The sequence below is a fragment of the Schistocerca gregaria genome, chromosome 4 (assembly GCF_023897955.1).
Source record: "Schistocerca gregaria isolate iqSchGreg1 chromosome 4, iqSchGreg1.2, whole genome shotgun sequence".
Taxonomy (NCBI): domain Eukaryota; kingdom Metazoa; phylum Arthropoda; class Insecta; order Orthoptera; family Acrididae; genus Schistocerca; species Schistocerca gregaria.
In genome coordinates this window covers 198,664,308-198,686,025 of record NC_064923.1, presented here as the reverse complement: position 1 = coordinate 198,686,025, position 21,718 = coordinate 198,664,308, and the positions used below count along the sequence as shown (strand labels likewise).

Here is a 21,718-nt window from a genome sequence, read left to right as displayed (position 1 = left end):
TAGGTTTGCCAAAAATTGTAATGCTGTCAGACAGCAAAGGACTGAGTCAGTAGAACTGAAGGGCCATCTTGGACAGAAGTTAAAAGAAGAATGTCAAAAGTAAAATGAAGCCACTGGACTGTAATCAAATTAGATCAGATGGTTCTGAGGGTAGTTTAATTGAAAATGGGACAAAACAGCAGGTGAGTTTTTCTATTCAGCCAGCAAAATAACTGAAGTGGAGAGGATATAAAATGCAGAAGCAATAGCAATACCAATATTTGTGGAAGAAATGTTAAACAATAGCTCTTAAAAAATTATACCTCACTTATACGTATTTCAGCACTGATAATTACTCAATTGTTTGGCCACTTAAAAACACATGGTCCTACACTTTTAACCTGACTGTCTTATTTTTACTTGAGGTGGTTGCTACTAGATTTTTTTTTTTTTTTACTGTTTGCAGCTTTCGATATTTAACAAAATGTACACTTTCAGCCTTTGTTCTGTACGCTCTCACTCTCGTTGCAGTCCAAGAAATACTTCCACTGTTCTCCATGGTTTCTGTTCACAGGAAACCACTGTGAAATACATGGTCCGACTTCATAGATACACAGAAACTAAGAAATGACAAAGTTTCAGGATGTTTCAGTCACAGTCCAGGGCATGAGTATACTCAGAATTTTATTCATGGTGATCTTCAAAGATTTGTAACTAATTATTTTGAGCTTTAAAAACTATCTTTATGTGTATCTGTAACGTCATTTCTTACAGGATTTTTCCAGTAATAAAAAAAAAGACAATGTGGATGATAGTTAACATAGGAAGATAATAGGAACTACTGAAATGAGATGTTATAGAGACTGCTGACTATTAGATGAGTAGATTGGCTGCATAGTGAAGGATTACAGAAAGAAAGTTACAAAGCACAAGGGATGTTGATAATACATATCCTAAGACACAAAGGAATAGTTAACTTGGTAACTTAGGGGAAGGAGCATGGGTAAAATTGCAGAGTGAAACCAAGGCCAAACAACATTGAGGTCTTTATGGACATAGCAGCAGTTATGTAGAGATGAACAGTTTGGTGTAGGGTAGACTAGAGAGGAAATCTAGTGTGTGCACATACATGCACGTGGTGCTTACAGGCACTCAGCATCAAGGTTATCAGTGCATTTACATGTATTAAAAGAAACAAATAAGGATAAAGTAATCAAAATTGTTCTCACACAGTGAGAAGGAAGCCTATAAAATGACACTCACTCAATCCCACCTCACTTGCAAGGACCTAAACAGTCGCTCTATCTCTCAGGCCTTAATGGGGAAGGGTGAAAGGTGCTAAACATGGATGAAAACAGAAAGGCACAGGGAAACGTGACTGGCTCACCATTTACAAAGATCCAGTCACCCCTGTTATCACATTAAGAAAATCTCTGTAAATTTTGTGGAAAGGAGTTGGACAAATTACAAAACCTTAAAACTAACCACATTTGTTTCAATGACATTTAAAATAGGGGACCAAATCTGACATTGATCTCTGGTCTGAAAATAAAATATTCTGATAAAATGTGGCGCACCGTGAACTTCCGTACACCATAAGCACGATGCACTGACGAGTCGTCGTGCCGGAGCAAGAAGCCATGCACCACAGGATTGTTGCCTATGCGTAGACAAGTAAGAAGGACCTATCCCATCTTTAAGGCTGGAAGGAGGTATGCCATGGCTACCTAGTGGGTTTTACTAGATGCAGCTTATTATTAGTCATTTCCAGCTGCTCATCTTCCCTTCAACACAAATCTCTGTACATTAACAGTGAGGAGGTAGCATTCACACTGGACTAACTGAGGATCGTAACATATATCCTTGGCTGCTGCATCTACCATTTCATTCCCCACAATACCCGTACGACCTGGTACCCAACATAAATGTACATCCTTCACAAGCTGTTGTAGTGAAGGACACAGAGAGAAACTGAGCAGACAACGAATTTAGCACTTTAAGAACATCTCATCTGCTCCAGTACCCACAAGATCACTTACAGTTCGGTGTCGATTACAGTAAAGTCTTAAGGTAGTCTGACCTTAAGGGCACACTCAGGGAAACCAATAAAGTCTCCCTGTTTTGACCCATCCATAAAGACCGATGTACAGTTGTGGTGCTCAGTTAAAATGGCATAAATAAAGTATTAGAAACACATGCAGGTGTGCAATGTCTCCTGTACTGCACTAAATTCAAAATTACCATGGGCCTCTGTAGTGAACATCGTGGTAGGTGGTTAAAAACCCTAGAATTGGGGTTGGACGTTGTTGTAACCGCAGAAAAGCCAAGTCTAAATGCAGTTGTTCTCAGACGATACACCAGAAATCATACGGGGAGATAGAGTTAACAGGGGACGCCAGGCGTGTCAGAGGGGTCACAAAAGATAACGACGCAGCCAGATAGCCGAGGCGGCGGTCCAAGCAGCCAGGCAGCTGCGCGTGATAAGCAAGGAAGCAGACTCAGCTATTAAGATAAAAAGGGCGCTCTGGGCAGGTCCCTTAATAAGCAATAACTTACAGTATCAACACTCTTGGCTAGAGGGAGAAGTCTGGGAGCGGAGAGAGAAAGAAAGAGGGCCCTAGGTGGGGACCGCACTACGTCATGAGGAGCCAATGAAGGGCTCAGGACGCAGTGCGTGACCATATAGGGAGAGGCCCCTCTACCCCTCCACCCAGCTTCTGAAGAAAAGTACTGAAGTTAATACTAAAACAATCCCTAATAAGGAAAAGTTGCACTCGACGCTACGTCATGCCAAGCGCTGGCGGGGTCGAAGGGGAAGAGCTAACAAAACTCGGAGGCACGCCACTCCGGGGATCTCTCTCTCTCTCTCTCTCTCTCTCTCTCTCTCTCTCTCTCTCTCTCTCTCTCTCTCTCTCTCTCTCTCTCTCTCTCTCTCTCTCTCTCTCTCGGGTTTAGGCAGCGACGGTAGTCAGCGTGAGTAGCAGCCGACTTGGGCTGAGGGCGGGCTGCAGGCAGACAGTTGGAGATAGTCGCCGATGAACGTTTAGGCAGCGACCGCGGGACTCTGACGTAGGGTGCTAGTGTGGGCAGCAAAGTGCTGGAAAGTTCTATCAGGCAGCCAGAACGGTGGAAGTCAGTCACCGTCTCTGTAATGGGCTTGGCTATTCTGTAGGTACAATCACTACGCAGTTAGGGTGATCTGTATTCTTTATGAATAAATTAGAACTTTTATAACGTCCATACGAGTTTACTTCTAACAACATCCTAGCCTTGTACCTTCACACCAGGGAATTTAACATCTTAGCCAGATCAAAAGTCTCCCTCTCAATTAGGTCAACCGGCTAATTCCCGTTTACGAACCGTGTCGCTCAATCCCTCGCAAAACCCACGCTTGGGACGCGACAACGTGCTCCACACCAAGTGGCTCCGGCACACGCTACACACAGATACCAAATGGCCTTGTTGCTTTTGGACAATGAGAGACAAGGTTTGCCAGAAGTGGATGAGCAACAGTACGATATATAGGTGAATTCAGAGCTTTGAAGATATTTTAAGTCTGACGCACCATAAGGAGCTGCCACTGGATGATGATTGGCGATTCCCCAGCCTCAGCACAGCGACTGGTTAGGAATGGTCCTGTAAGCGCCCAAAGCCAGTCTAATACCCTCACAGTAGATAGTGTCAAACTTCAAGTAAGAAGGCTTCAATGACCCATATCCCACGTCCACAGTCTAGCCATGAAGGCACAAAAGTCCTATACAAATGGAGCAGACATACCCTGTCTGCTCCCAAGACCTGTGGCTAAGGCATTTTATAATATCCAGTGCCCTCTGGGTTCTGGGTTCCAGATCTATGAAAATGAGTACAAAAATATGACAAGAATGATGAAAATGCAAGCACAAGCACACAAGGCGCGTGTGTGCACACACAGTGCCAACTTGGAACTTAGATTGCAGATATAGGAAAGACCATACGAAGATGGGGAGTTGGCCATGCAGTGTGAGAATACTGTGTCTCCAAGTAGTAACATACACCTTAATGATACCAAAGTATATGTCGGTACAGGGAAGTCTATTGAGGAAAACCTGCCGAGTAGCTGCCTCTAGCTGGGTCGTGTTGTCGATAGTGGACTAAAATCTCTGGAATCCACACGAGGAGCAACTAAGGAATTGCCTGGCCTTCAACAACCAGACCAGATGATGGTTAACCATTAACTGGAGCATCTTTCCTGCACCTTTCATTAAGGCGACACTGATAACTACTGGGACATGTGCAATCCTTTCTTGCTTCAAGGAGTGATATCAAAATTGCCTCTCACCACAAGTTGTGGAAGTTATCTGTCTACAATATAAAATTAAAACACTCAAGGATGATTTCCTTTGACAATGCTAACAAATGTTTAAGTAAGCACTACTGGATTTGGTTGTGACCAAGTGCACTACCACGATTCTCAGGCAGGGCCAATTTTAGGTCCCACATGAAGAACGGGTAGTTATAAGACTCAGAATTGTTGGATCTGACGTCAAACTTGAGAGCAGAGAGGTCAATGGGTGAAAATGACCCAGTAACAGTACACACATGAATGTGAGTAACTGTGTTGGGGAAGCACACCTCATTAGATGACATGAGGCTCTCCAGAACCCAACCCGAGGCCAAGTACAGGTCAAGCCCCCACAAGACATGATGGGCATTGAAGTCTCCCAGTAACAAACAGTCATGGGGGTTGTTTCATAAGATTTACGAGAGCTCCAGAATCTACTGCATCTTGTGGAAGTAGATACAGTGAGCCAATAGTGAGCCCTTAACACACGCGGATTTCAACAGCAGCTGCTTGCAGGTCAGTAGCCAGGGGGTGAGCAGATGAGTAATGCACAATATTGACAAACACAGCAACGCTACCCTTGGCTCTGACCCCAGTCAGGTCATCCTTTCAATTAAAAGCACAAGGGTGTCAGTGGGTTTAAAATGTGTTTACAATAAACAAAGGCACAGGGGGGCCTTCCTGTGCTAGCAGTTTCAGTTCCTCTACGTGTGTCCTGAACCCATTAATGTTTCACTGTAATGTGGGAGCCATTTTTCCTACGGGTTGCACTTTCAGTGTCTTTCTGTCACACATGGAGCCCGTAATGGGTGGGGGCTCAGTCTTGGGGCGAGATGGCTGCCCCAATCCAACTACCGAACAGTCAAGAGAGACATCAGATAAGACTATGTTGCCATCATCGGACTGTTTACTTCCAAACTCCATTGAAGGTGGAAGCTTGGCCTTTGATTTTTTGCCCTGGGTAGGCTTCAGTGCCACAAAAAGTGGGAGGAGTAGTGACAGCAGTGGATGGTGTACCAGACAATATTTGGAGGAGCAGGAAGCTCTGCAACATCAGTGACCATGGCCTTGACTGCTGTTCTGGGTGGAAGTGTAGACTTTGAAGTAATTGCAGCAGCATCAAAGCACTGGCAAATGCAGGTACTAGTGCTGACACTAGCAACCTCCATTTGGGTAGCAGCATATGTCTTCTGAACTGGCCATTTAAGAAAAGATGCAAAGGAGGTAGCAAACTTCGTGGGCTGTATAGCCTTACGAATCTTTTTGGCCTCACCATACAAGATACGCTTAGTTGTTTTGATCTCCTGTATCTCCCTTTCTTTGAGGAAGACATTGCAGTCCCTACACAAGACAGGGCGAGCCCCGTGGGGCGAGCCCCGTGGCAGTTTACGCACTTTCAAGGAGATGAGCAAGCAACACCATCGTGGGCAGCTTTACCACATTTGCCACAAATGGGTTCTCCCTTACAACCAAAACATGGCATGTAAAGCACAGTGCGGTTGGTTAGGGGTGGGAGTGGGGTGGGGGGAAGGGCTGCACCACACTGAGGCAGAGGAAACCAGGCTGAATGTGTTCTGGAAGTGTTATCCTGCTGAAAGTCATTTATACCGAGTCAAATTTCACGAGACTGCCATCCACACATTTCAATATGCCATGTACATCAACAATGCTTTCCTGGAACCACTGCTTTCAGTTCCTCTCAGGGAATGTCAACCAGATCCCTGGAAGATAGTGAACCTTTACTACAGTTCCAGGTGGTGTGCAGTTCACCTATTGCGTACTCCGAGGCATTTAGCTTTTTTCATGTTCTTCAATTGTTGGGAATTAGATGTTTCTACCAGCAGGGTCCCCTTTTGCAAGCATTTGACAGATCTTAAATTTTTTAGTCATTCCCTTTAAACGTTTTTGTATGTAAAAGGTGAAACTTTATCAAAGTTCCCTCTTTCCATTTAGTTATACAGCCATCAGGATGTGATCTGTTACATAATACTGAAGGAGTGTGTGTAATCCCCAAGATTGGAGGACTGGCTACACTAGCCCTCATGTTTGATTGGGCATTGGTACATACCAACAGCACACCCTTTCTGCTGGGAGGATGAAGAGGAGATCTTTAAGGATCCATTCTGGTCCCAGGAGCAGCTATGGGAATAGAAGTCTTCCTGGGCACAGCCCCGAGCACCTCCAATCTTGGGGATTACACAGACTCCTTCAGTATTATGTAACAGATCACATCCTGATGGCTGTATACAACTGAGGTGTGGTAAGTTCTCCAGAGGTTGCCCACTAACAACTATTCCATCTCAACAGCCATGCATATCATCAGCGAGCAGTACATCTCGAGAGTGAGGGTTGAGCTTTTTCCCTGCGAGGGACAACGTTCCACGAATTTGCTGTATATTGGGCTCTGAAGCATGCTCAAAGCTTATGGCGAGAGATGACTGGCAGTACTTATCAGACCCCATGGAAATCTAGCATCAGGCCAATTTAAGGTAAAGAAAAAAAAAATATTGTAAATGCCACAACAGTCACAGATTGTAAATATTTGCTTATTCAATTACCAGTTTCAACCTTTTTGACTGTCTTCTGACCGATCTCTCTTCATGAAGTTAACAGAAAAAGCAATAAAAATATCAGGAACTCCTGGAACGTAAGTTTTGTCACTGTTTTTCATAAAGAAACTTTATAGTCAGAAAGAGACCATGGCATCTTTAACTATACATCTTGCACTATTTTTTGACTTAGTCACAACCAACATTCAGACATTTGTCAGAGTGCAATCAATTTGAAGAAACCACTCTGGTAAAAACTCTGTGCCCTGTGATGCTAGGAAATGTCACAAAGCTTGCTCCACCTCAACATTTCCTGTTCTCTAGCAATGTTTTTATTTGTGGATGTGGAAGGACATTCACTTCAACCTTCATCATCCACACTAACTTCCTTAGCTGAACATGCAACATTAGTGACCAACCATCTGACAAGACATGAACTCCTAACCATACACAGTTTGTAGTGATTCATGGATGATGGACACCCTAGTAGCATGTGCTCATTCATACCACATAACAGCAAGCACTTCCATTGGAAACTATGTTTTTAGCAGCCATTGTGATTTACACTCTAACATCAAGCACACTGGTCTGCAGCTATTCTCTCGTTTGGCACTCAGTGCGTGTCATTCCTCCTCCACTGACATCCCTTCCATCACATAACCGACAATGGAAGTGGACTCCTATGGTGCTGGTGACACCTGGTGTACTATTTTCTGTTTCAAAATAGAAACGAAATTACTTTCACTCATCCCTTGTATGTAGCTGTAAGTGGCAGTCTCATGATGTAAAATTATGATGAAATAGTAACCACAGATGTCCCATAATCTTGGATATTCAGTTGCGTACTGTGCTTAGTAGTTAGCCAACAATATCTAGTGGCCACACCCCCTTAGCCGTTTGCACTGGTGTTTTAAGCACAGCAATGACATGGCATCATGGGACACACAGTTCCTATTTTATTATGATTTTCTTTCATGTGGCAATGTTTCTAATGGTTACATATTTTAATTCCTTTCTTTGTTGACTTCATGAAGACAAATCATTCTGAAAATGATCAAAATGATGGAATCAAGTAACTGAACGAACAAATACTTGCAATCAGTTACAGCATTTAAAAATTTTCCATATGCCACTGTCACAGTAGGTTTGTGAAATTCCTTACATATTTTTGGGCTAGCAAGATTAATTCCACAACCAATAATTTTTCCCCTTAAATCTACAAATAAAATACCACTGGCATTCAGAATCTGATAAAATATTTTGCTGTAGTGCAACCAATCAATTTCCTTCAAGACAGCTTTGTATTATGAGAATTAATAGCTAAAGTAAAAATGGCAGTAGACTGTAAAACCAGCACTAAAGTGCACATAGAATAAAAAAATTAATATATAGGGGCATTAACAAACCCTATATCAGGATACAGCCATGCAAGTCCTCTCAGCACTCTTCTCAGACGAGGAATTCCTGTGCTAGTTAAGTGACTAAAACACACATTTGCTGGCATTGTCCTCAGTATATCTTTCTCGATTTGTTTTGAAGTCATGAGAGCATCATTACTTGATGCTTTTACAATATCTTTATAGGACATTTCAGATGACATTTTTTTCTGAAGTGCTCCTGAAACAAATTAAGATTATATTTTATAGGAGCAAGTTTCTACATTCTACACTCTTGTTCTCTGACAACTTACCTGACAACCTCATCCACATTTGTGGTCTTAACGAGTGAGGTATACCAGCAAGTACCATAGACCGAAGTTTCTCTGTTCGGGGAAGTGTGACATCTACTTTGTCCCATGTCAGATCACATACTTCCTTATTGTGACTAAATTCTAAATGAGCTACCCATTGCAACCTGGAAACAAGTCACATTTGATTACGTCTGACAAGTATACAAATCTAATTGCACTCTGGTGAAAGAAATTTAAGTTTAGATGGAGTTTATATGGCCTACTAAGTATGATATACCTCTGCTGTGGATCCTCTACAAATGGAATGCTTAATAGTTTCTTTGAACTCTGTTCTGGACCATCTTCTTCCTCCACACGAAAGCCAAATTCATCAAACCTGGAATCAGACAATATCTGGTGGGCACATTAAATTTTTTTAATTAAAATGGATTAAAGTAATGTCATTATAAAAACCTGTAATCTGGCTGTGAATTTGGATCATCTGGTTGCTGTCCAAGTTTGCTGAGAATATCTTGTGGCCACATGGAGGGTGTTAAGGCAGAGAAAGGACCTCCTGGAGTTGGAGTCACTCCTTCAGCCATTATACTGATACCTTCAGACACCTCTCCCACATAAGACAGCTCTCCCTCACCATCATCTTCAGACAATGCTGTCTCTACTTTCTCCTGTTAAGGCAACATGGATTTAAAAATTATAGATTATTGTCCATCACAAATGTGTATCTCAGCTATTTACAGTTGAGAAGTTAAATCAATGTGGATTTTATTAATGTGCAACTATTCCACTTTTGCTCCTCATGAACACTAAGTAGTACCTAAGATCACTAAGTAATTTTTCACTACCAAACACAACATACTAACATTAAGAACTTTTTAGTTGCTGTTAGTGAAACTTGACAGCCTATCTGTAGTGTTAAGCATTTTCCTACCACCTTGGAAGGCGCGATGTTACCGACCGGCTGCCGTGTCATCCTCAGCCCACAGGTGTCACTGGAAACGGATATGGAGGGGCATGTGGTCAGCATACCGCTCTCCCAGCCGTATGCCAGTTTACAAGACTGGAGCCACTACTTCTAAATCAAGTAGCTCCTCAGTTTACCTAGCAAGGGCTGAGTGCACCCCACTTGCCAACAGTGCTCGGCAGACCAGTTGGTCCCATCCAAGTGCTAGCGCAGCCCGACAGTGTTTGACTTCAGTGATCCGACAGGAACCAGTGTTACCACTGCGGCAAGGCCATTGGCAGCTTCAAGTAGCCGGCCAATTAAAGGACAAGAGCAGGCTTCAAATCTTTATGGCCATAAAGAATAAGGTTTTTGTGGTTCCCCTTAAATCAATTACACAAAATAACAGCCTAGTACATTTATTTTTTGACAATCAGCTTGTGCTGCTTCTCTAACCTCACCAACAAAACGTTCAGCCATAATCTTTCCTTACATGAAAACTCTGCAGCATACAATTATTTCTTATACCCCCCCCCCCCCATTTATGTTTCCAATATTACCAATATTAATTATACTGCAATCTTAACTTTTTGCATCAGATACAGCCAGTCCTGTAATCTTTTTTCCTCTTTTTCCTTTTCAACTGTTGGAGTACCGTAGTAACAAAACCAACAGTGGTATCCTTTCAGTATGGAGAGCTGCAGAATTTTCTGAACAGCTGCACCTTGGCAACATGTACCATTTACTCCATGGCATATTTGGTCAGCATGAGGCACATTTTCAACTAATGAAATATACAATTTTAGTACACCAATTGACATGTTATGCATAATTAATGCAATTAAGGTAAATGAATCAGAGATAATTAAATAGTATCGTTAACCTACTTCCCATGCTGCACTATCATTCCTTCAGTCAGGAAAGTGTCCCCTTGACTTCGGATGTGGGGTGTATCATGAACCCTGTCAATATTGTTGCATAATTTTTGTTGGTTTGTTTTGTTTTAGAGCACAAAAAAACTAGGGACATATGCATCCATGTCAGAGAGAGAGAGAGAGAGAGAGAGAGAGAGAGAGAGAGAGAGAGAGAGAGCACTAGCTTAAAAATGGCTATACTTTAAACCCGAGCAACAGAAGGAAAGATAGCTAGAAACAGGGACTTGGAGAAAGAACCATCAAACATGCCACAGTGAAATGGAGGACCTGAACTATAGATTAAATGTCCTTCACCATGTTATGGCAGAAAACAAGAGTGACAGCCTGTGTGGTGTTTGCTAAAACGGCCAATATCTCAGATGGCAAACATAAATGAGAACAAGAGTGATTTAGAAAAGGGCGTTCCTTCAGGACACGGTGAACTGTCAGGTGGACGGCAATGAGCATATAGTGGTGTGGGAGCACCACTTAAATAGTGATGGCTAAAAAGACAGTGCCAATATGTAACCTAGTTAAAATTATCTCTTCGCAACGAGGGGAGGTTGTTCAAGCTGATCGGAGAGGCTTAATACCCTGGAGCTTGTTCCCATGAAGGGAGAAACCAGTGGTGGTGCCAAACGGACCTCACCTGCTGGCAGACGGCAACACAAAGATCATCAGAGGGAGTGGAAGAACTTGCGCCGAGGTGTGAGGACTGCAGCCTTGGCAGCAGTGTCAGTGGACTCATTTCCTGTCAGGCCGACATGACCAAGAACCCACATAAACATCCCAGTGGCTCCATGAAGGGTGAGCAAGTGACAGCTTTCCTGTACCCATTGCACAAAGGGATAGACGGTATAGCACACTGGGGCTCTGAAGGGTACAGAGAGTCTGAGCAGATGACGCAATTGAAAAGCCCGTGTCACCAGATGTACTGCACGGCCTGATACAGTGCTAAGAGCTCTGCTGTAATTACTGAGCAGTGTTCCAGAAGCAGACACTGAAAATTGTTGGGGCCAATAATGAAGAGACACCCAGCACCATCATTGTACACACATGTACTACTGTGAATTTCCATGCGAAGGTTGTGAAACTTACAGTGAATCAAATGAAGGCCAAGGTTAACACAGGTTGCTGCACAAAGCCAAGATGGTGAAGTGTTCATACTTATCAGGAAAGTGGTAGGTGCATGGAGTTACGCTGCCAGAGCAAAAGCCGAAAGTTAACTCAAGGTGGTAACAGAAGAGGGTGTTAGTTCCATTCTGGCAACAAAAGGAGGCATCAAAGCAGGAAGCGTAGAATGGGTGGTCAGCCACAGCAGACAAACGACACGTGTACCTGCCAAGTAGAAAGTCACGGTGATATAATAGCAGCAGTTCGGCTGCTTCAGCAAGCAGACTAAACCAGGATGGTGTAGAAGGCCAAATGGATGCTAAAACTGGTGGAAAGTTTTGAGATGACACAAGAGGGGCAGATGCATGAACAAAACATCCATAGTCTAGTTTCAAATGGACAAGGTACTGATTCAAACTGAGGAGGGTGGTCCAATCCGCTCCCCATGAAGTATCGCTGACGACATGGAGGACATTTAGGGATCACATACAGTGGGTGGCCGGGTAAGACACATGGGAGGACCAAGAAAGTTTCCTATCAAGAATGTGCCCCAGGAATTCTGTAGTTTCAATGGACTTAAGAGCAACAAGCCCAAGATGTAAAGATGGTGGAAGAAACCAATTGCACTGCCAGAAATTCATACAAACAGGTTTTTCAGTGGAAAAGCATAAGCTATTTACTATTGATGTTCCATGAGTAATAATAATAGAGACATCGCTGAAGAAGCTGTTCAAGGAGCCAAGTCCATGGCAAACTGCAATAGTTGACAAAAATCATCAGCGAAAAGTAAGCTGGATATGCCCGACAGCAGACAGGCCACAATACAATTAATGGTGATAGTAAAGTGGACCCCCATGAACCACGGACCTTGTTGGTGGAAGGGCTTGCGTGCCTCAGCGATACAGATAGCCATACCATAGGTACAACCACAACGGAGGGGTATCTGTTGAGAGGCCAGACAAACATGTGGTTCCTGAAGAGGGGCAGCAGCTTTTCAGTAGTTGCAAGGGCAACAGTCTGGATGATCGACTGATCTGGCCTTGTAACAATAACCAAAACGGCCTTGCTGTGCTGGTACTGCGAACGGCTGAAAGCAAGGGGAAACTACGGCCGTAATTTTTCCCCCGAGGGCATGCAACTTTACTGTATGATTAAATGATGATGGAATCCTCTTGGGTAAAATATTCTGGAGGTAAAATAGTCCCCCATTCGGATCTCCGGGCGGGGACTACTCAAGAGGATCCCGTTATCAGGAGAAATAAAACTGGCGGTCTACGGATCGGAGCGTGGAATGTCAGATCCCTTAATCGGGCAGGTAGGTTAGAAAATTTAAAAAGGGAAATGGATAGGTTAAAGTTAGATATAGTGGGAATTAGTGAAGTTCAGTGGCAGCAGGAACAAGACTTCTGGTCAGGTGACTACAGGGTTATAAACACAAAATCAAATAGGGGTAATGCAGGAGTAGGTTTAATAATGAATGGGAAAATAGGAATGCCGGTAAGCTACTACAAACAGCATGGTGAACGCATTATTGTGGCCAAGATAGATACGAAGCCCACACCTACTACCGTAGTACAAGTTTACATCCCAACTAGCTCTGCAGATGACGAAGAAATTGAAGAAATGTATGATGAAATAAAAAAGAAATTATTCAGATAGTGAAGGGTGACGAAAATTTAATAGTCATGGGTGACTGGAATTCGGCAGTAGGAAAAGGGAGAGAAGGAAACATAGTAGGTGAATATGGATTGGGGCTAAGAAATGAAAGAGGACACCGTCTGGTAGAATTTTGCACAGAGGAAAACTTAATCATAGCTAACACTTGGTTTCAGAATCATGAAAGGAGGTTGTATACACGGAAAAACCCTGGAGATACTAAAAGGTATCAGATAGATAATATAATGGTAAGACAGATTTAGGAACCAGGTTTTAAATTTTAAGACATTTCCAGGGGCAGATGTGGACTGACCACAATCTATTGGTTATGACCTGTAGATTAAAACTGAAGAAACTGCAAAAGGTGGGAATTTAAGGACATGGGACATGGATAAACTGAAAGAACCAGAGGTTGTACAGAGTTTCAGCGAGAGCATAAGGGAACAATTGACAGAAATGGGGGAAAGAAATACAGTAGAAGAAGAATGGGTAGTTTTGAGGGATGAAGTAGTGAAGGCAGCAGAGGATCAAGTAGGAAAAAAAGACGAGGGCTAGTAGAAATCCTTGGGTAACAGAAGAAATATTGAATTTAACTGATGAAACGAGCAAATATAAAAATGCAGTAAATGAAGCAAGCAAAAAGGAATACAAACGTCTCCAAAATGAGATCAACAGGAAGTGCAAAATGGCTAAGCAGGGATGGCTAGAGGACAAATGTAAGGATGTAGAGGCTTATCTCACTAAGGGCAAGATAGATACTGCCTACAGGAAAATTAAACAGACCTTTGGAGGTAAGAGAACCACTTGTATGAACATCAAGAGCTCAGATGGAAACCAAATTCCAAGCAAAGAAGAGAATGCAGAAAGGTGGAAGGAGTATATAGAGGGTCTATACAAGGGCGATGTACTTGAGGACAATATTATGGAATTGTAAGAGAATGTAGATGAAGATGAAATGGGAGATACGATACTGCGTGTAGAGTTTGACAGAGCACTGAAAGACCCGAGTCGAAACAAGGCGCCCGGAGTAGACAACATTCCATTGGAACTACTGATGGCCTTGGGAGAGTCAGTCCTGACAAAACTGTACCATCTGGTGAGCAAGATGTATGAAACAGGTGAAATACCCTCAGACTTCAAGAAGAATATAATTATTCCAATCCCAAAGAAATCATGTGTTGACAGATGTGAAAATTACCGAACAATCAGTTTAATAACCCACAGCTGCAAAATACTAACACGAATTCTTTACAGACAAATGGAAAAACTGGTCGAAGCCGACCTCTGGAAAGATCAGGATGGATTCCGTAGAAATGTTGGAATGCGTGAGGCAATATTGACCCTACGACTTATCTTAGAAGCTAGATTAAGGAAGGGCAAACCTACGTTTCTAGCATTTGTAGACTTAGAGAAAGCTTTTGACAATGTTGACTGGAATATTCTCTTTCAAATTTTGAAGGTAGCAGCGGTAAAATACAGGGAGCGAAAGGCTATTTACAATTAGTATAGAAACCAGGTGACTTATAAAAATTGAGGGGCATGAAAGGGAAGCAGTGATTGGGAAGGGAGTGAGTAGGGCCTGTAGCCTCTCCTCGATGTTATTCAATCTGTATATTGAGCAAGGAGTGAAGGAAACAAAAGAAAAATTCAGAGTAGGTATTAAAATCCATGGAGAAGAAATAAAAATGTTGAGGTTTGCCGATGACATTTTTATTCTGTCAGCGACAGCAAAGGACTTGGAAGAGCAGTTGAACGGAATGGATAGTGTCTTGAAAGGAGGATATAAGGTGAACATCAACAAAAGCAAAACGAGGATAACAGGATGTAGTCGAATTAAGTCGGGTGATGCTGAGGGAATTAGATTAGGAAGTGAGACACTTTAAGTAGTAAAGGAGTTTTGCTATTTGGGGAGCACAATAACTGATGATGGTCGAAGTAGAGAGGATATAAAATGTAGACTGGCAATGGCAAGGAAAGAGTTTCTGAAGGAGAGAAATTTGTTAACAACGAGTATAGATTTAAGTGTCAGGAAGTCATTTCTGAAAGTATTTGTATGTTGTGTAGCCATGTATGGAAGTGAAACAGGGATAATAAATAGTTTGGACAAGAAGAGAATAGCAGCTTTCGAAATGTGGTGCTACAGAAGAATGTTGTAGATTAGGTGGGTAGATCTCTTAACTAATGAAGTATTGAATAGGATTGGGGAGAAGAGAAGTTTGTGGCACAACTTGAGCAGAAGAAGGGATCGGTTGGTAGGACATGTTCTGAGGCATCAAGGGATCACCAATTTAGTATTGGAGGGCAGTGTGGAGGGTAAAAATCGTAGAGGGAGACCAAGAGATGAATACACTAAGCAGATTCAGGAGGATGTAGATTGCAGTAGGTACTGGGAGGTGAAGAAGCTTGCACAGGATAGAGTAGCATGGAGAGCTGCATCAAACCAGTCTCAGGACTGAAGACCACAACAACATCAACAACAACAGCAAAGTGGATGACACTAAGTAGAGTCCTGAGGCACACCATTTTCATTGATAAAGGTGTCCAACAAGGGAGAACCCACACATATCTTGAAAACTCTGTCTTAAGAATTCCTGAAGGAAACAGGGCAGGTGGTCATGGAAGCCCTCCTTGTATAGAGTACGGAGGATACCAGTCCTCCAGCAGGTGTCATAGGCTTTCTCCAAATTAAAAAAGGACCCAGTCTGGTATTTCTGCAGAAAACAATTCATGACATGAGTTGACGAAGTGACAAGATTGTCAACCGCAGAACAGTGCACTTTAAAGTAGTGAATTGCAAGACTCAAGCCGGGCAATCGTATGTTCGGTCACCCTGCAAACACAGCTGGTGAGAGAAATGGGCTGTTACCTAGAAGGAAGGTGTTTGTCCTTGCCAGGCTTAGGTAAGAGTATAACAGTGGCTGCACGCAGCATCTGGGAAATGTGCCCTGTGCCCAGATGCAACTGTATGTATGAAGGAGAAAGTGCTTACCTGTAAAAGAAAGGTTCTGCAGCATCTGAATGTTATCATCCAACCCTGGGGCAGAGGATCGGGATGAAGTGTGAGCACAAGCTAGCTCACTCACAGTTAAGGCGGCATTGTAGCACGATTATAAGATAAGGGTATTGCCTGAGCCTCCTCAAACTCATTTCCAATGGAAGAAGGCAGGGTGATAGTGGGTGTGTGTCAGAATGTCCGCAAAGTAGCGGCCCAGGAAATTGTAGAATGGACCTTGGTTCCAGACAGCTATCCAAGATTGGCCCACACACGGAAGAAGGTGTGGAACTGTTGAAAGAAGTACTAAAGGAAATCAAGCTAATTTTTCTGCTATTCCGAAGAACGCAATGCCATTGTGTATGCAATTGTTTGCAACGAATGCAGTTGGCCATCATAGGATGATGGTTGAAAATGCTGAGAGCACATCTCTGCATTTGAATTGTGTCATAGAACATCTCAGTCCACAAACAACTGGGACATGGCGTGGAAAAAAGGAAGTGCGAGGAATGGAACATTGTACGACGATAAGGATAATGTTTGTAAGATATTCTACCTGGTCTTCGCAAATGGGGAAATGATGTTTGTCAAAGGTTACCTGTGAGGAGTAGAGCCTCCAGTCAGCCTTAGAATGTTGCCATTTGGGTGTGCAAGTAGGTGTGGTAGGACTCAGCAATTGGGTAGAACATGGGAAATGGCCACTAGAGTACTTGTCAGAACAGACCACTTGCGATGATGGGCAAGCTGGGCAGTGCAGAAGGAGACATCAAAATAAGAGTAGGTATGAGTGGAGTCTGAAAGGAACATGGGTGCTCTCGTGTTAAGGTAGATAAGGTTAAGGTGATTGATAAGATCATCCAAGAGGACACCTCTCTGAAAGGTTCTGGGAGAACCCAAAGAGGATGGTGCACATTAAAGTCACTCAGCAGCAGAAAGGGGTGATGCAGTTGCCTAATAACCTGGAGGAAGTCTGCCCTGGTGACAATGAATGACAGAGGGACATAAACAGTACAAAGGGAAAAAGTGAAGTGAGGAAGGAAAATGCAGACTGCAACAGCCGAAAGCCAGGTAGTCATGGAGACGGGGAGATGGGTTGACTATGAATGTCATCACGGGTGGAGTTCCCAAGAGACTGAATGACATCCTTGGGAGGGGGTGGGCAACTAGACCGGTAAGAAATGCGAGAGCTCAAAAGCAGTCATGAGGACACAATTTTGTTTCTTGGGCGCAGAGAAGAAGTGGATGCTGCGATTTTAAGAGCAGCCATAAGTCCACTTTATCGGCCGGGAATGTTCCACTGGAGGTGAGTCATAACAAGGTAAGAGGAGGAGGGAAAAAAAATGAAGGAGTGTCACTTCGATGGCTGCCGAGTGCTGGCCTTTGAAGGCTCACTGCTACAGGGCTCTGAGGCTGGAGGATCCTGCCCCATGAGATCTATGGGGCATTGGCATTCTCCCTCTGTCAATCTGCGGAGTCCAGGGCAGAAAAACAGTTGGTGGTGTGCACTGTATACGGAAGTCAACCAGGCGAGGGTACCACACGGTGACACCTTTGAAGAGGATCTCCGAGTTGGCGAAGATGAAGACTGTTTGCCTGTGTTTGACTTCTTGGAGCCTTTCAGGTTGACAGAGGGAGTTTCAGATGTTTGTTGGCTGGAGGGACATAGGAAGTCTTCACGGGAGTATTTCTTCTGTCCTTTCCAGCCTGCCGGTTGTGTACAAGGTGACTCCACCCCGTGAGGCGAAAGTTTGGTGGCACATTTCACAGCTGGAGGAGGAGACGGGAGTGCTACCCTGACACTGGGTTATTTCACAACTGCATTGCTGAAGCTGAGGTCACATGTCTGTGTGGCCATGTGCTTCGTGAAGTGAAATGTAGCAAGAACAGTCTTAAATGCTGGATGGTAGAACGCAGATTTTCTGACTAGCCAATAACTTCTGAGTAACTGGATAAGGCACTTTTTTCTTCACCTGTAGATCCTGCAGAGCCCCCTCATCAAGATACATGGGACAACCCCAGGAGGAAGCAGCACTGTCACCATTGCAGTTGGTACAGTGAGGAGAAGGAGGCAGACAACTGTCCTTGTCAGCATCCTTACCACAGGTTATACATTTGGCCAGGTGTTCACAAAACATTCCAGTGAGGTTGTAACGATGACATTGCTAGCAGCACACCGGGTTTGGAATGTACTGTCTCACTGTGTTAACTTCATAGCTTGCTTTGACCATTGACAGAAGCACCACTATCAAAAGTGAGAAAGAAAGTTGTGTGGGCACTAAGAATGCATCAACCTTTTTCATAACCCAATGGGACTGCAATGACACCCTGATTAGAGAGATAGATTGGGATTTCTGACCGAGTCACACCGTTGAGCTGCCTAGCATAAATAACACCACAGGAAGAATTCAGAGTTTGATGGGCCTCAACACGGACAGGACATCTATGGAGGAGTGTAGCTGCAAGTAGTTGTTCTTGAGGATCAGAACTAGTCTCCAAAAGCAAAGTGCCATTTCATAAATGAGAGCAGGATTTCACATGGCCAGCAATTGCATGCAGTGAGAGAGTCTGAGCTCTTACCTCATTCCATTTAATCTGGTAGATGTTGACTGTGAAGATGACGACTGGCTCATTGTGAGAAAATCCCGCACGATTGCCAGCAACTTCGATGGTGTGCTCCTTCCAAATGTGGACCTCACCTCACACCACCGAAACACCTGACAGAGGGACCAATTGGCAATTTGGGAAGGTAGCAGCTCAGGCAATCAACCCTCCCTGGGCCTGGCCTGTACCAGGGGGTACGTATAAATCCTACCTGTCAACCCGGGAGTGGGAATTCCGTGTTACCAGTCACATGGGCTGGCCTTCAGGAACGCATAGGAAGAAAGAAGAAAAAGAGGAATCTCAAATGCTGAAGCAGAGGAAGGATAGGAGAAAAAAAAGGGAACGAAAAACAGTGGAAAGACTGTTCTGATATCACCTACTGAATATGCAGAACACATTTTCGAAAACATCCTGGGTGGGGAAAAAGAATAGCAAGAGGATAGACATGCAGCACAGAAGGGAAAATTAGCTGTAAAGGCTGGGGCCCCATGGTAGCGAAGCATGAACCCAGCAAAGAGCAATGAGTGCCCCACTCAGCTGAGCGAGTGCTTAACATCCTGCAAGGAGAATTGGCTATGAAGAAGCTGAGAAAGGGGCAGATGTCTCAATTGATCAAAATCTACCAAAATGCATTCAGAACAACATTTCAACACAATTTCTGGTAATGTTTAATCACAATTCGTTTGATTTGATGAAATCTGGATCTATCATTACACACTTCAGTCAAAACTGTAGTCAAAGGCCAGCAAAAATTCACAGAAGAAAGCAGAGACTATTTTGTTAGCTGGCAAGGTGATGGGCACTGCTTTTTGGGATTCTGTAGGATTACTTTGAGAAAGGCAGAACCAAAACTGGACACTGATTTTTTATTGTTGAATCATCTGAAACTTGCATTGCCTGAATAAAGACCAATATTGGCAAACAAGAAAAGTGCCCTTTCACTAGGATAATGCACCATTACACACATCAGTAATAATGATGAAGTGCATGAGTTGGTCTTTGAATTTGTTCCCCATCCACCCTATTCACCAGATTTAGCCCCAAGTGACTCCTTCCTGCTACCTAACTTGAAACTCACTTGCTGGGAAGAAATTTTCAATCAAATGAGAAGTGAGGTGAGTTAAAAAACTACCCCATAATGTGAAAAATCCGTGTTGCAGAATCATTTTGAATCCACATCTATATTAGTGGCTGGAAAATCTAATAAAAGGTCAGAGGAAGACATGGGAATGCTGCCTCAAAGAACTCTACACCTAGTAAAGTGAAAACCTTTATTTATGGACCAGCTTTTTCCATTATCAAACTCAACTTGTGCAAAAATTCACAAAAATATTTGCAAATGATAAAGGTAACAGCTGAAAGCAATACGATTTACGAGGACTTCCATACAAACGTTGAAACATTAACACAGTATAAATTGAGAATTTTAGATAGTGAGACTGAGGCAATAGCCATATTTAGAAAACATTCAGCAATGAAAACTTCAATTAATAAATTAGGCCTAACAGAACATATTTAGTATGCCATATTTTGCAATTTGCAAACCACATAGAATGTAAAAAGTGTAGTAAATGAAATACGGAAATTAAACTGGTAAATTGAAAAATACTAATCAGATTTCAAGATTTAACATCATAACCAGAATGAACAGTGCACATGTTATGTTCCAAACCACTGGCCTGTTGAAAAACTCAACACCTACAAATGCACCTACCTATACAGCCAATATGTTATTAAGATTCTAGAGAACAGGTTACAGTATGAAGTGGTCCAATGTCAAACACAAGGAAAAAAATTTAAAATTAACATATTGACCATGAATTTAGCAGTTTCTGTAGTTACTACACATCCTGAATTCAAGACAGGCTGTGTCACCTAACTCAAGGAAATTCATGATAACTGTCACTTCAGAGTTTTTAATTATTGAAGTGTAATATATAGTGTGGCTTCAAATAAATCATATTCTGACAAAGTCTTCATATTGATTGCAATCTAGTTACAGTGGCATGTAGTTCCCACCCAACTTTAGATTTTTTAGATTAACATGTGCTAGTTAATACAAACCAAAGTTGTATTTACATTTTTCTCCCTGTGGAAGATGCTAATGAAACTAGGAAACAATACATATATAATACATAAGAGCAACAGATTATGGACGACATTGTCATAAGATGCTCCAACTATCTCCATCTTTGTTAAAAAATAGCTATTTTAACAGCCTCTGCTGTAATCAGTTACATGTGGTAATTAACATTGACCACATTCAATGTTTATCTTCAGATTTCACTAATCTGAAATTGTGAAAAGTCAAATTTCTCTAAAACAAACATATAGTTTGAGTCATAAAGAGCCAGTAAAACAGAGGCCCATGCTGGCATATAACACAGCTTTCTATTTCATTGGCTGTTTTTGGTACTTGTCTTTCAATATGTGGCTTTCAAGATTTTGTTGGGCCTTTGAGAATTTCAAATTATAACACCAGCAATTCTATGGTACTTTAGAATGTTTAAACAGAATAAAACATTCTGTGAGGTGGTTTTTATTAACATTCATAGTCATCAGTTGTGGAAGTTAAGTTCTCTTACATACCGGAGACATTCTATAAACACAAAATAAAATTTAAAGTTACATAACATAAAAAGAATATTCCTTTCATTGTATCAGTTTTTTAATGATATGGTTTACTATAGATTTAAACTGGTAAACTGAAGGGAGTTTATTTACGACTTCATTTCATTTCAAATTTAATTCCGAGCGAGCCTGCAAACTATGTGCTGTATGCAATGCAAATTAGCCACAGTAAAATAAAATTCCATATGTTCACATCAGAATGGCATCATGAATTTTAGTGTCTGTAGTAACAACCGGTGTACAACACTTCTAAAAGAAAAACAATTCTGATTTTCAAATTTAAAAAATTTTGGTTCACTAAAATTTAGCATTTTTTATTAAACTAGTCAAGC

The 21,718-nt window shown here is 42.4% G+C and overlaps 1 protein-coding gene across 1 annotated transcript in view; it reads right to left on the bottom strand.

Annotated features, from left to right (window-relative positions):
- LOC126268141 (small G protein signaling modulator 3 homolog) overlaps positions 1–21,718 on the bottom strand; it is a 183,668-nt gene that overhangs the window by 160,007 nt on the left and 1,943 nt on the right. Inside the window, exons 2-5 of the mRNA XM_049973672.1 lie at positions 8,993–9,204; positions 8,817–8,915; positions 8,540–8,703; positions 8,256–8,466 (exon numbers count right to left, since the gene is read on the bottom strand). Coding sequence (XP_049829629.1) covers positions 8,256–8,466; positions 8,540–8,703; positions 8,817–8,915; positions 8,993–9,204 — 686 coding nt within the window. The remainder of the gene's footprint in view (positions 1–8,255; positions 8,467–8,539; positions 8,704–8,816; positions 8,916–8,992; positions 9,205–21,718) is intronic.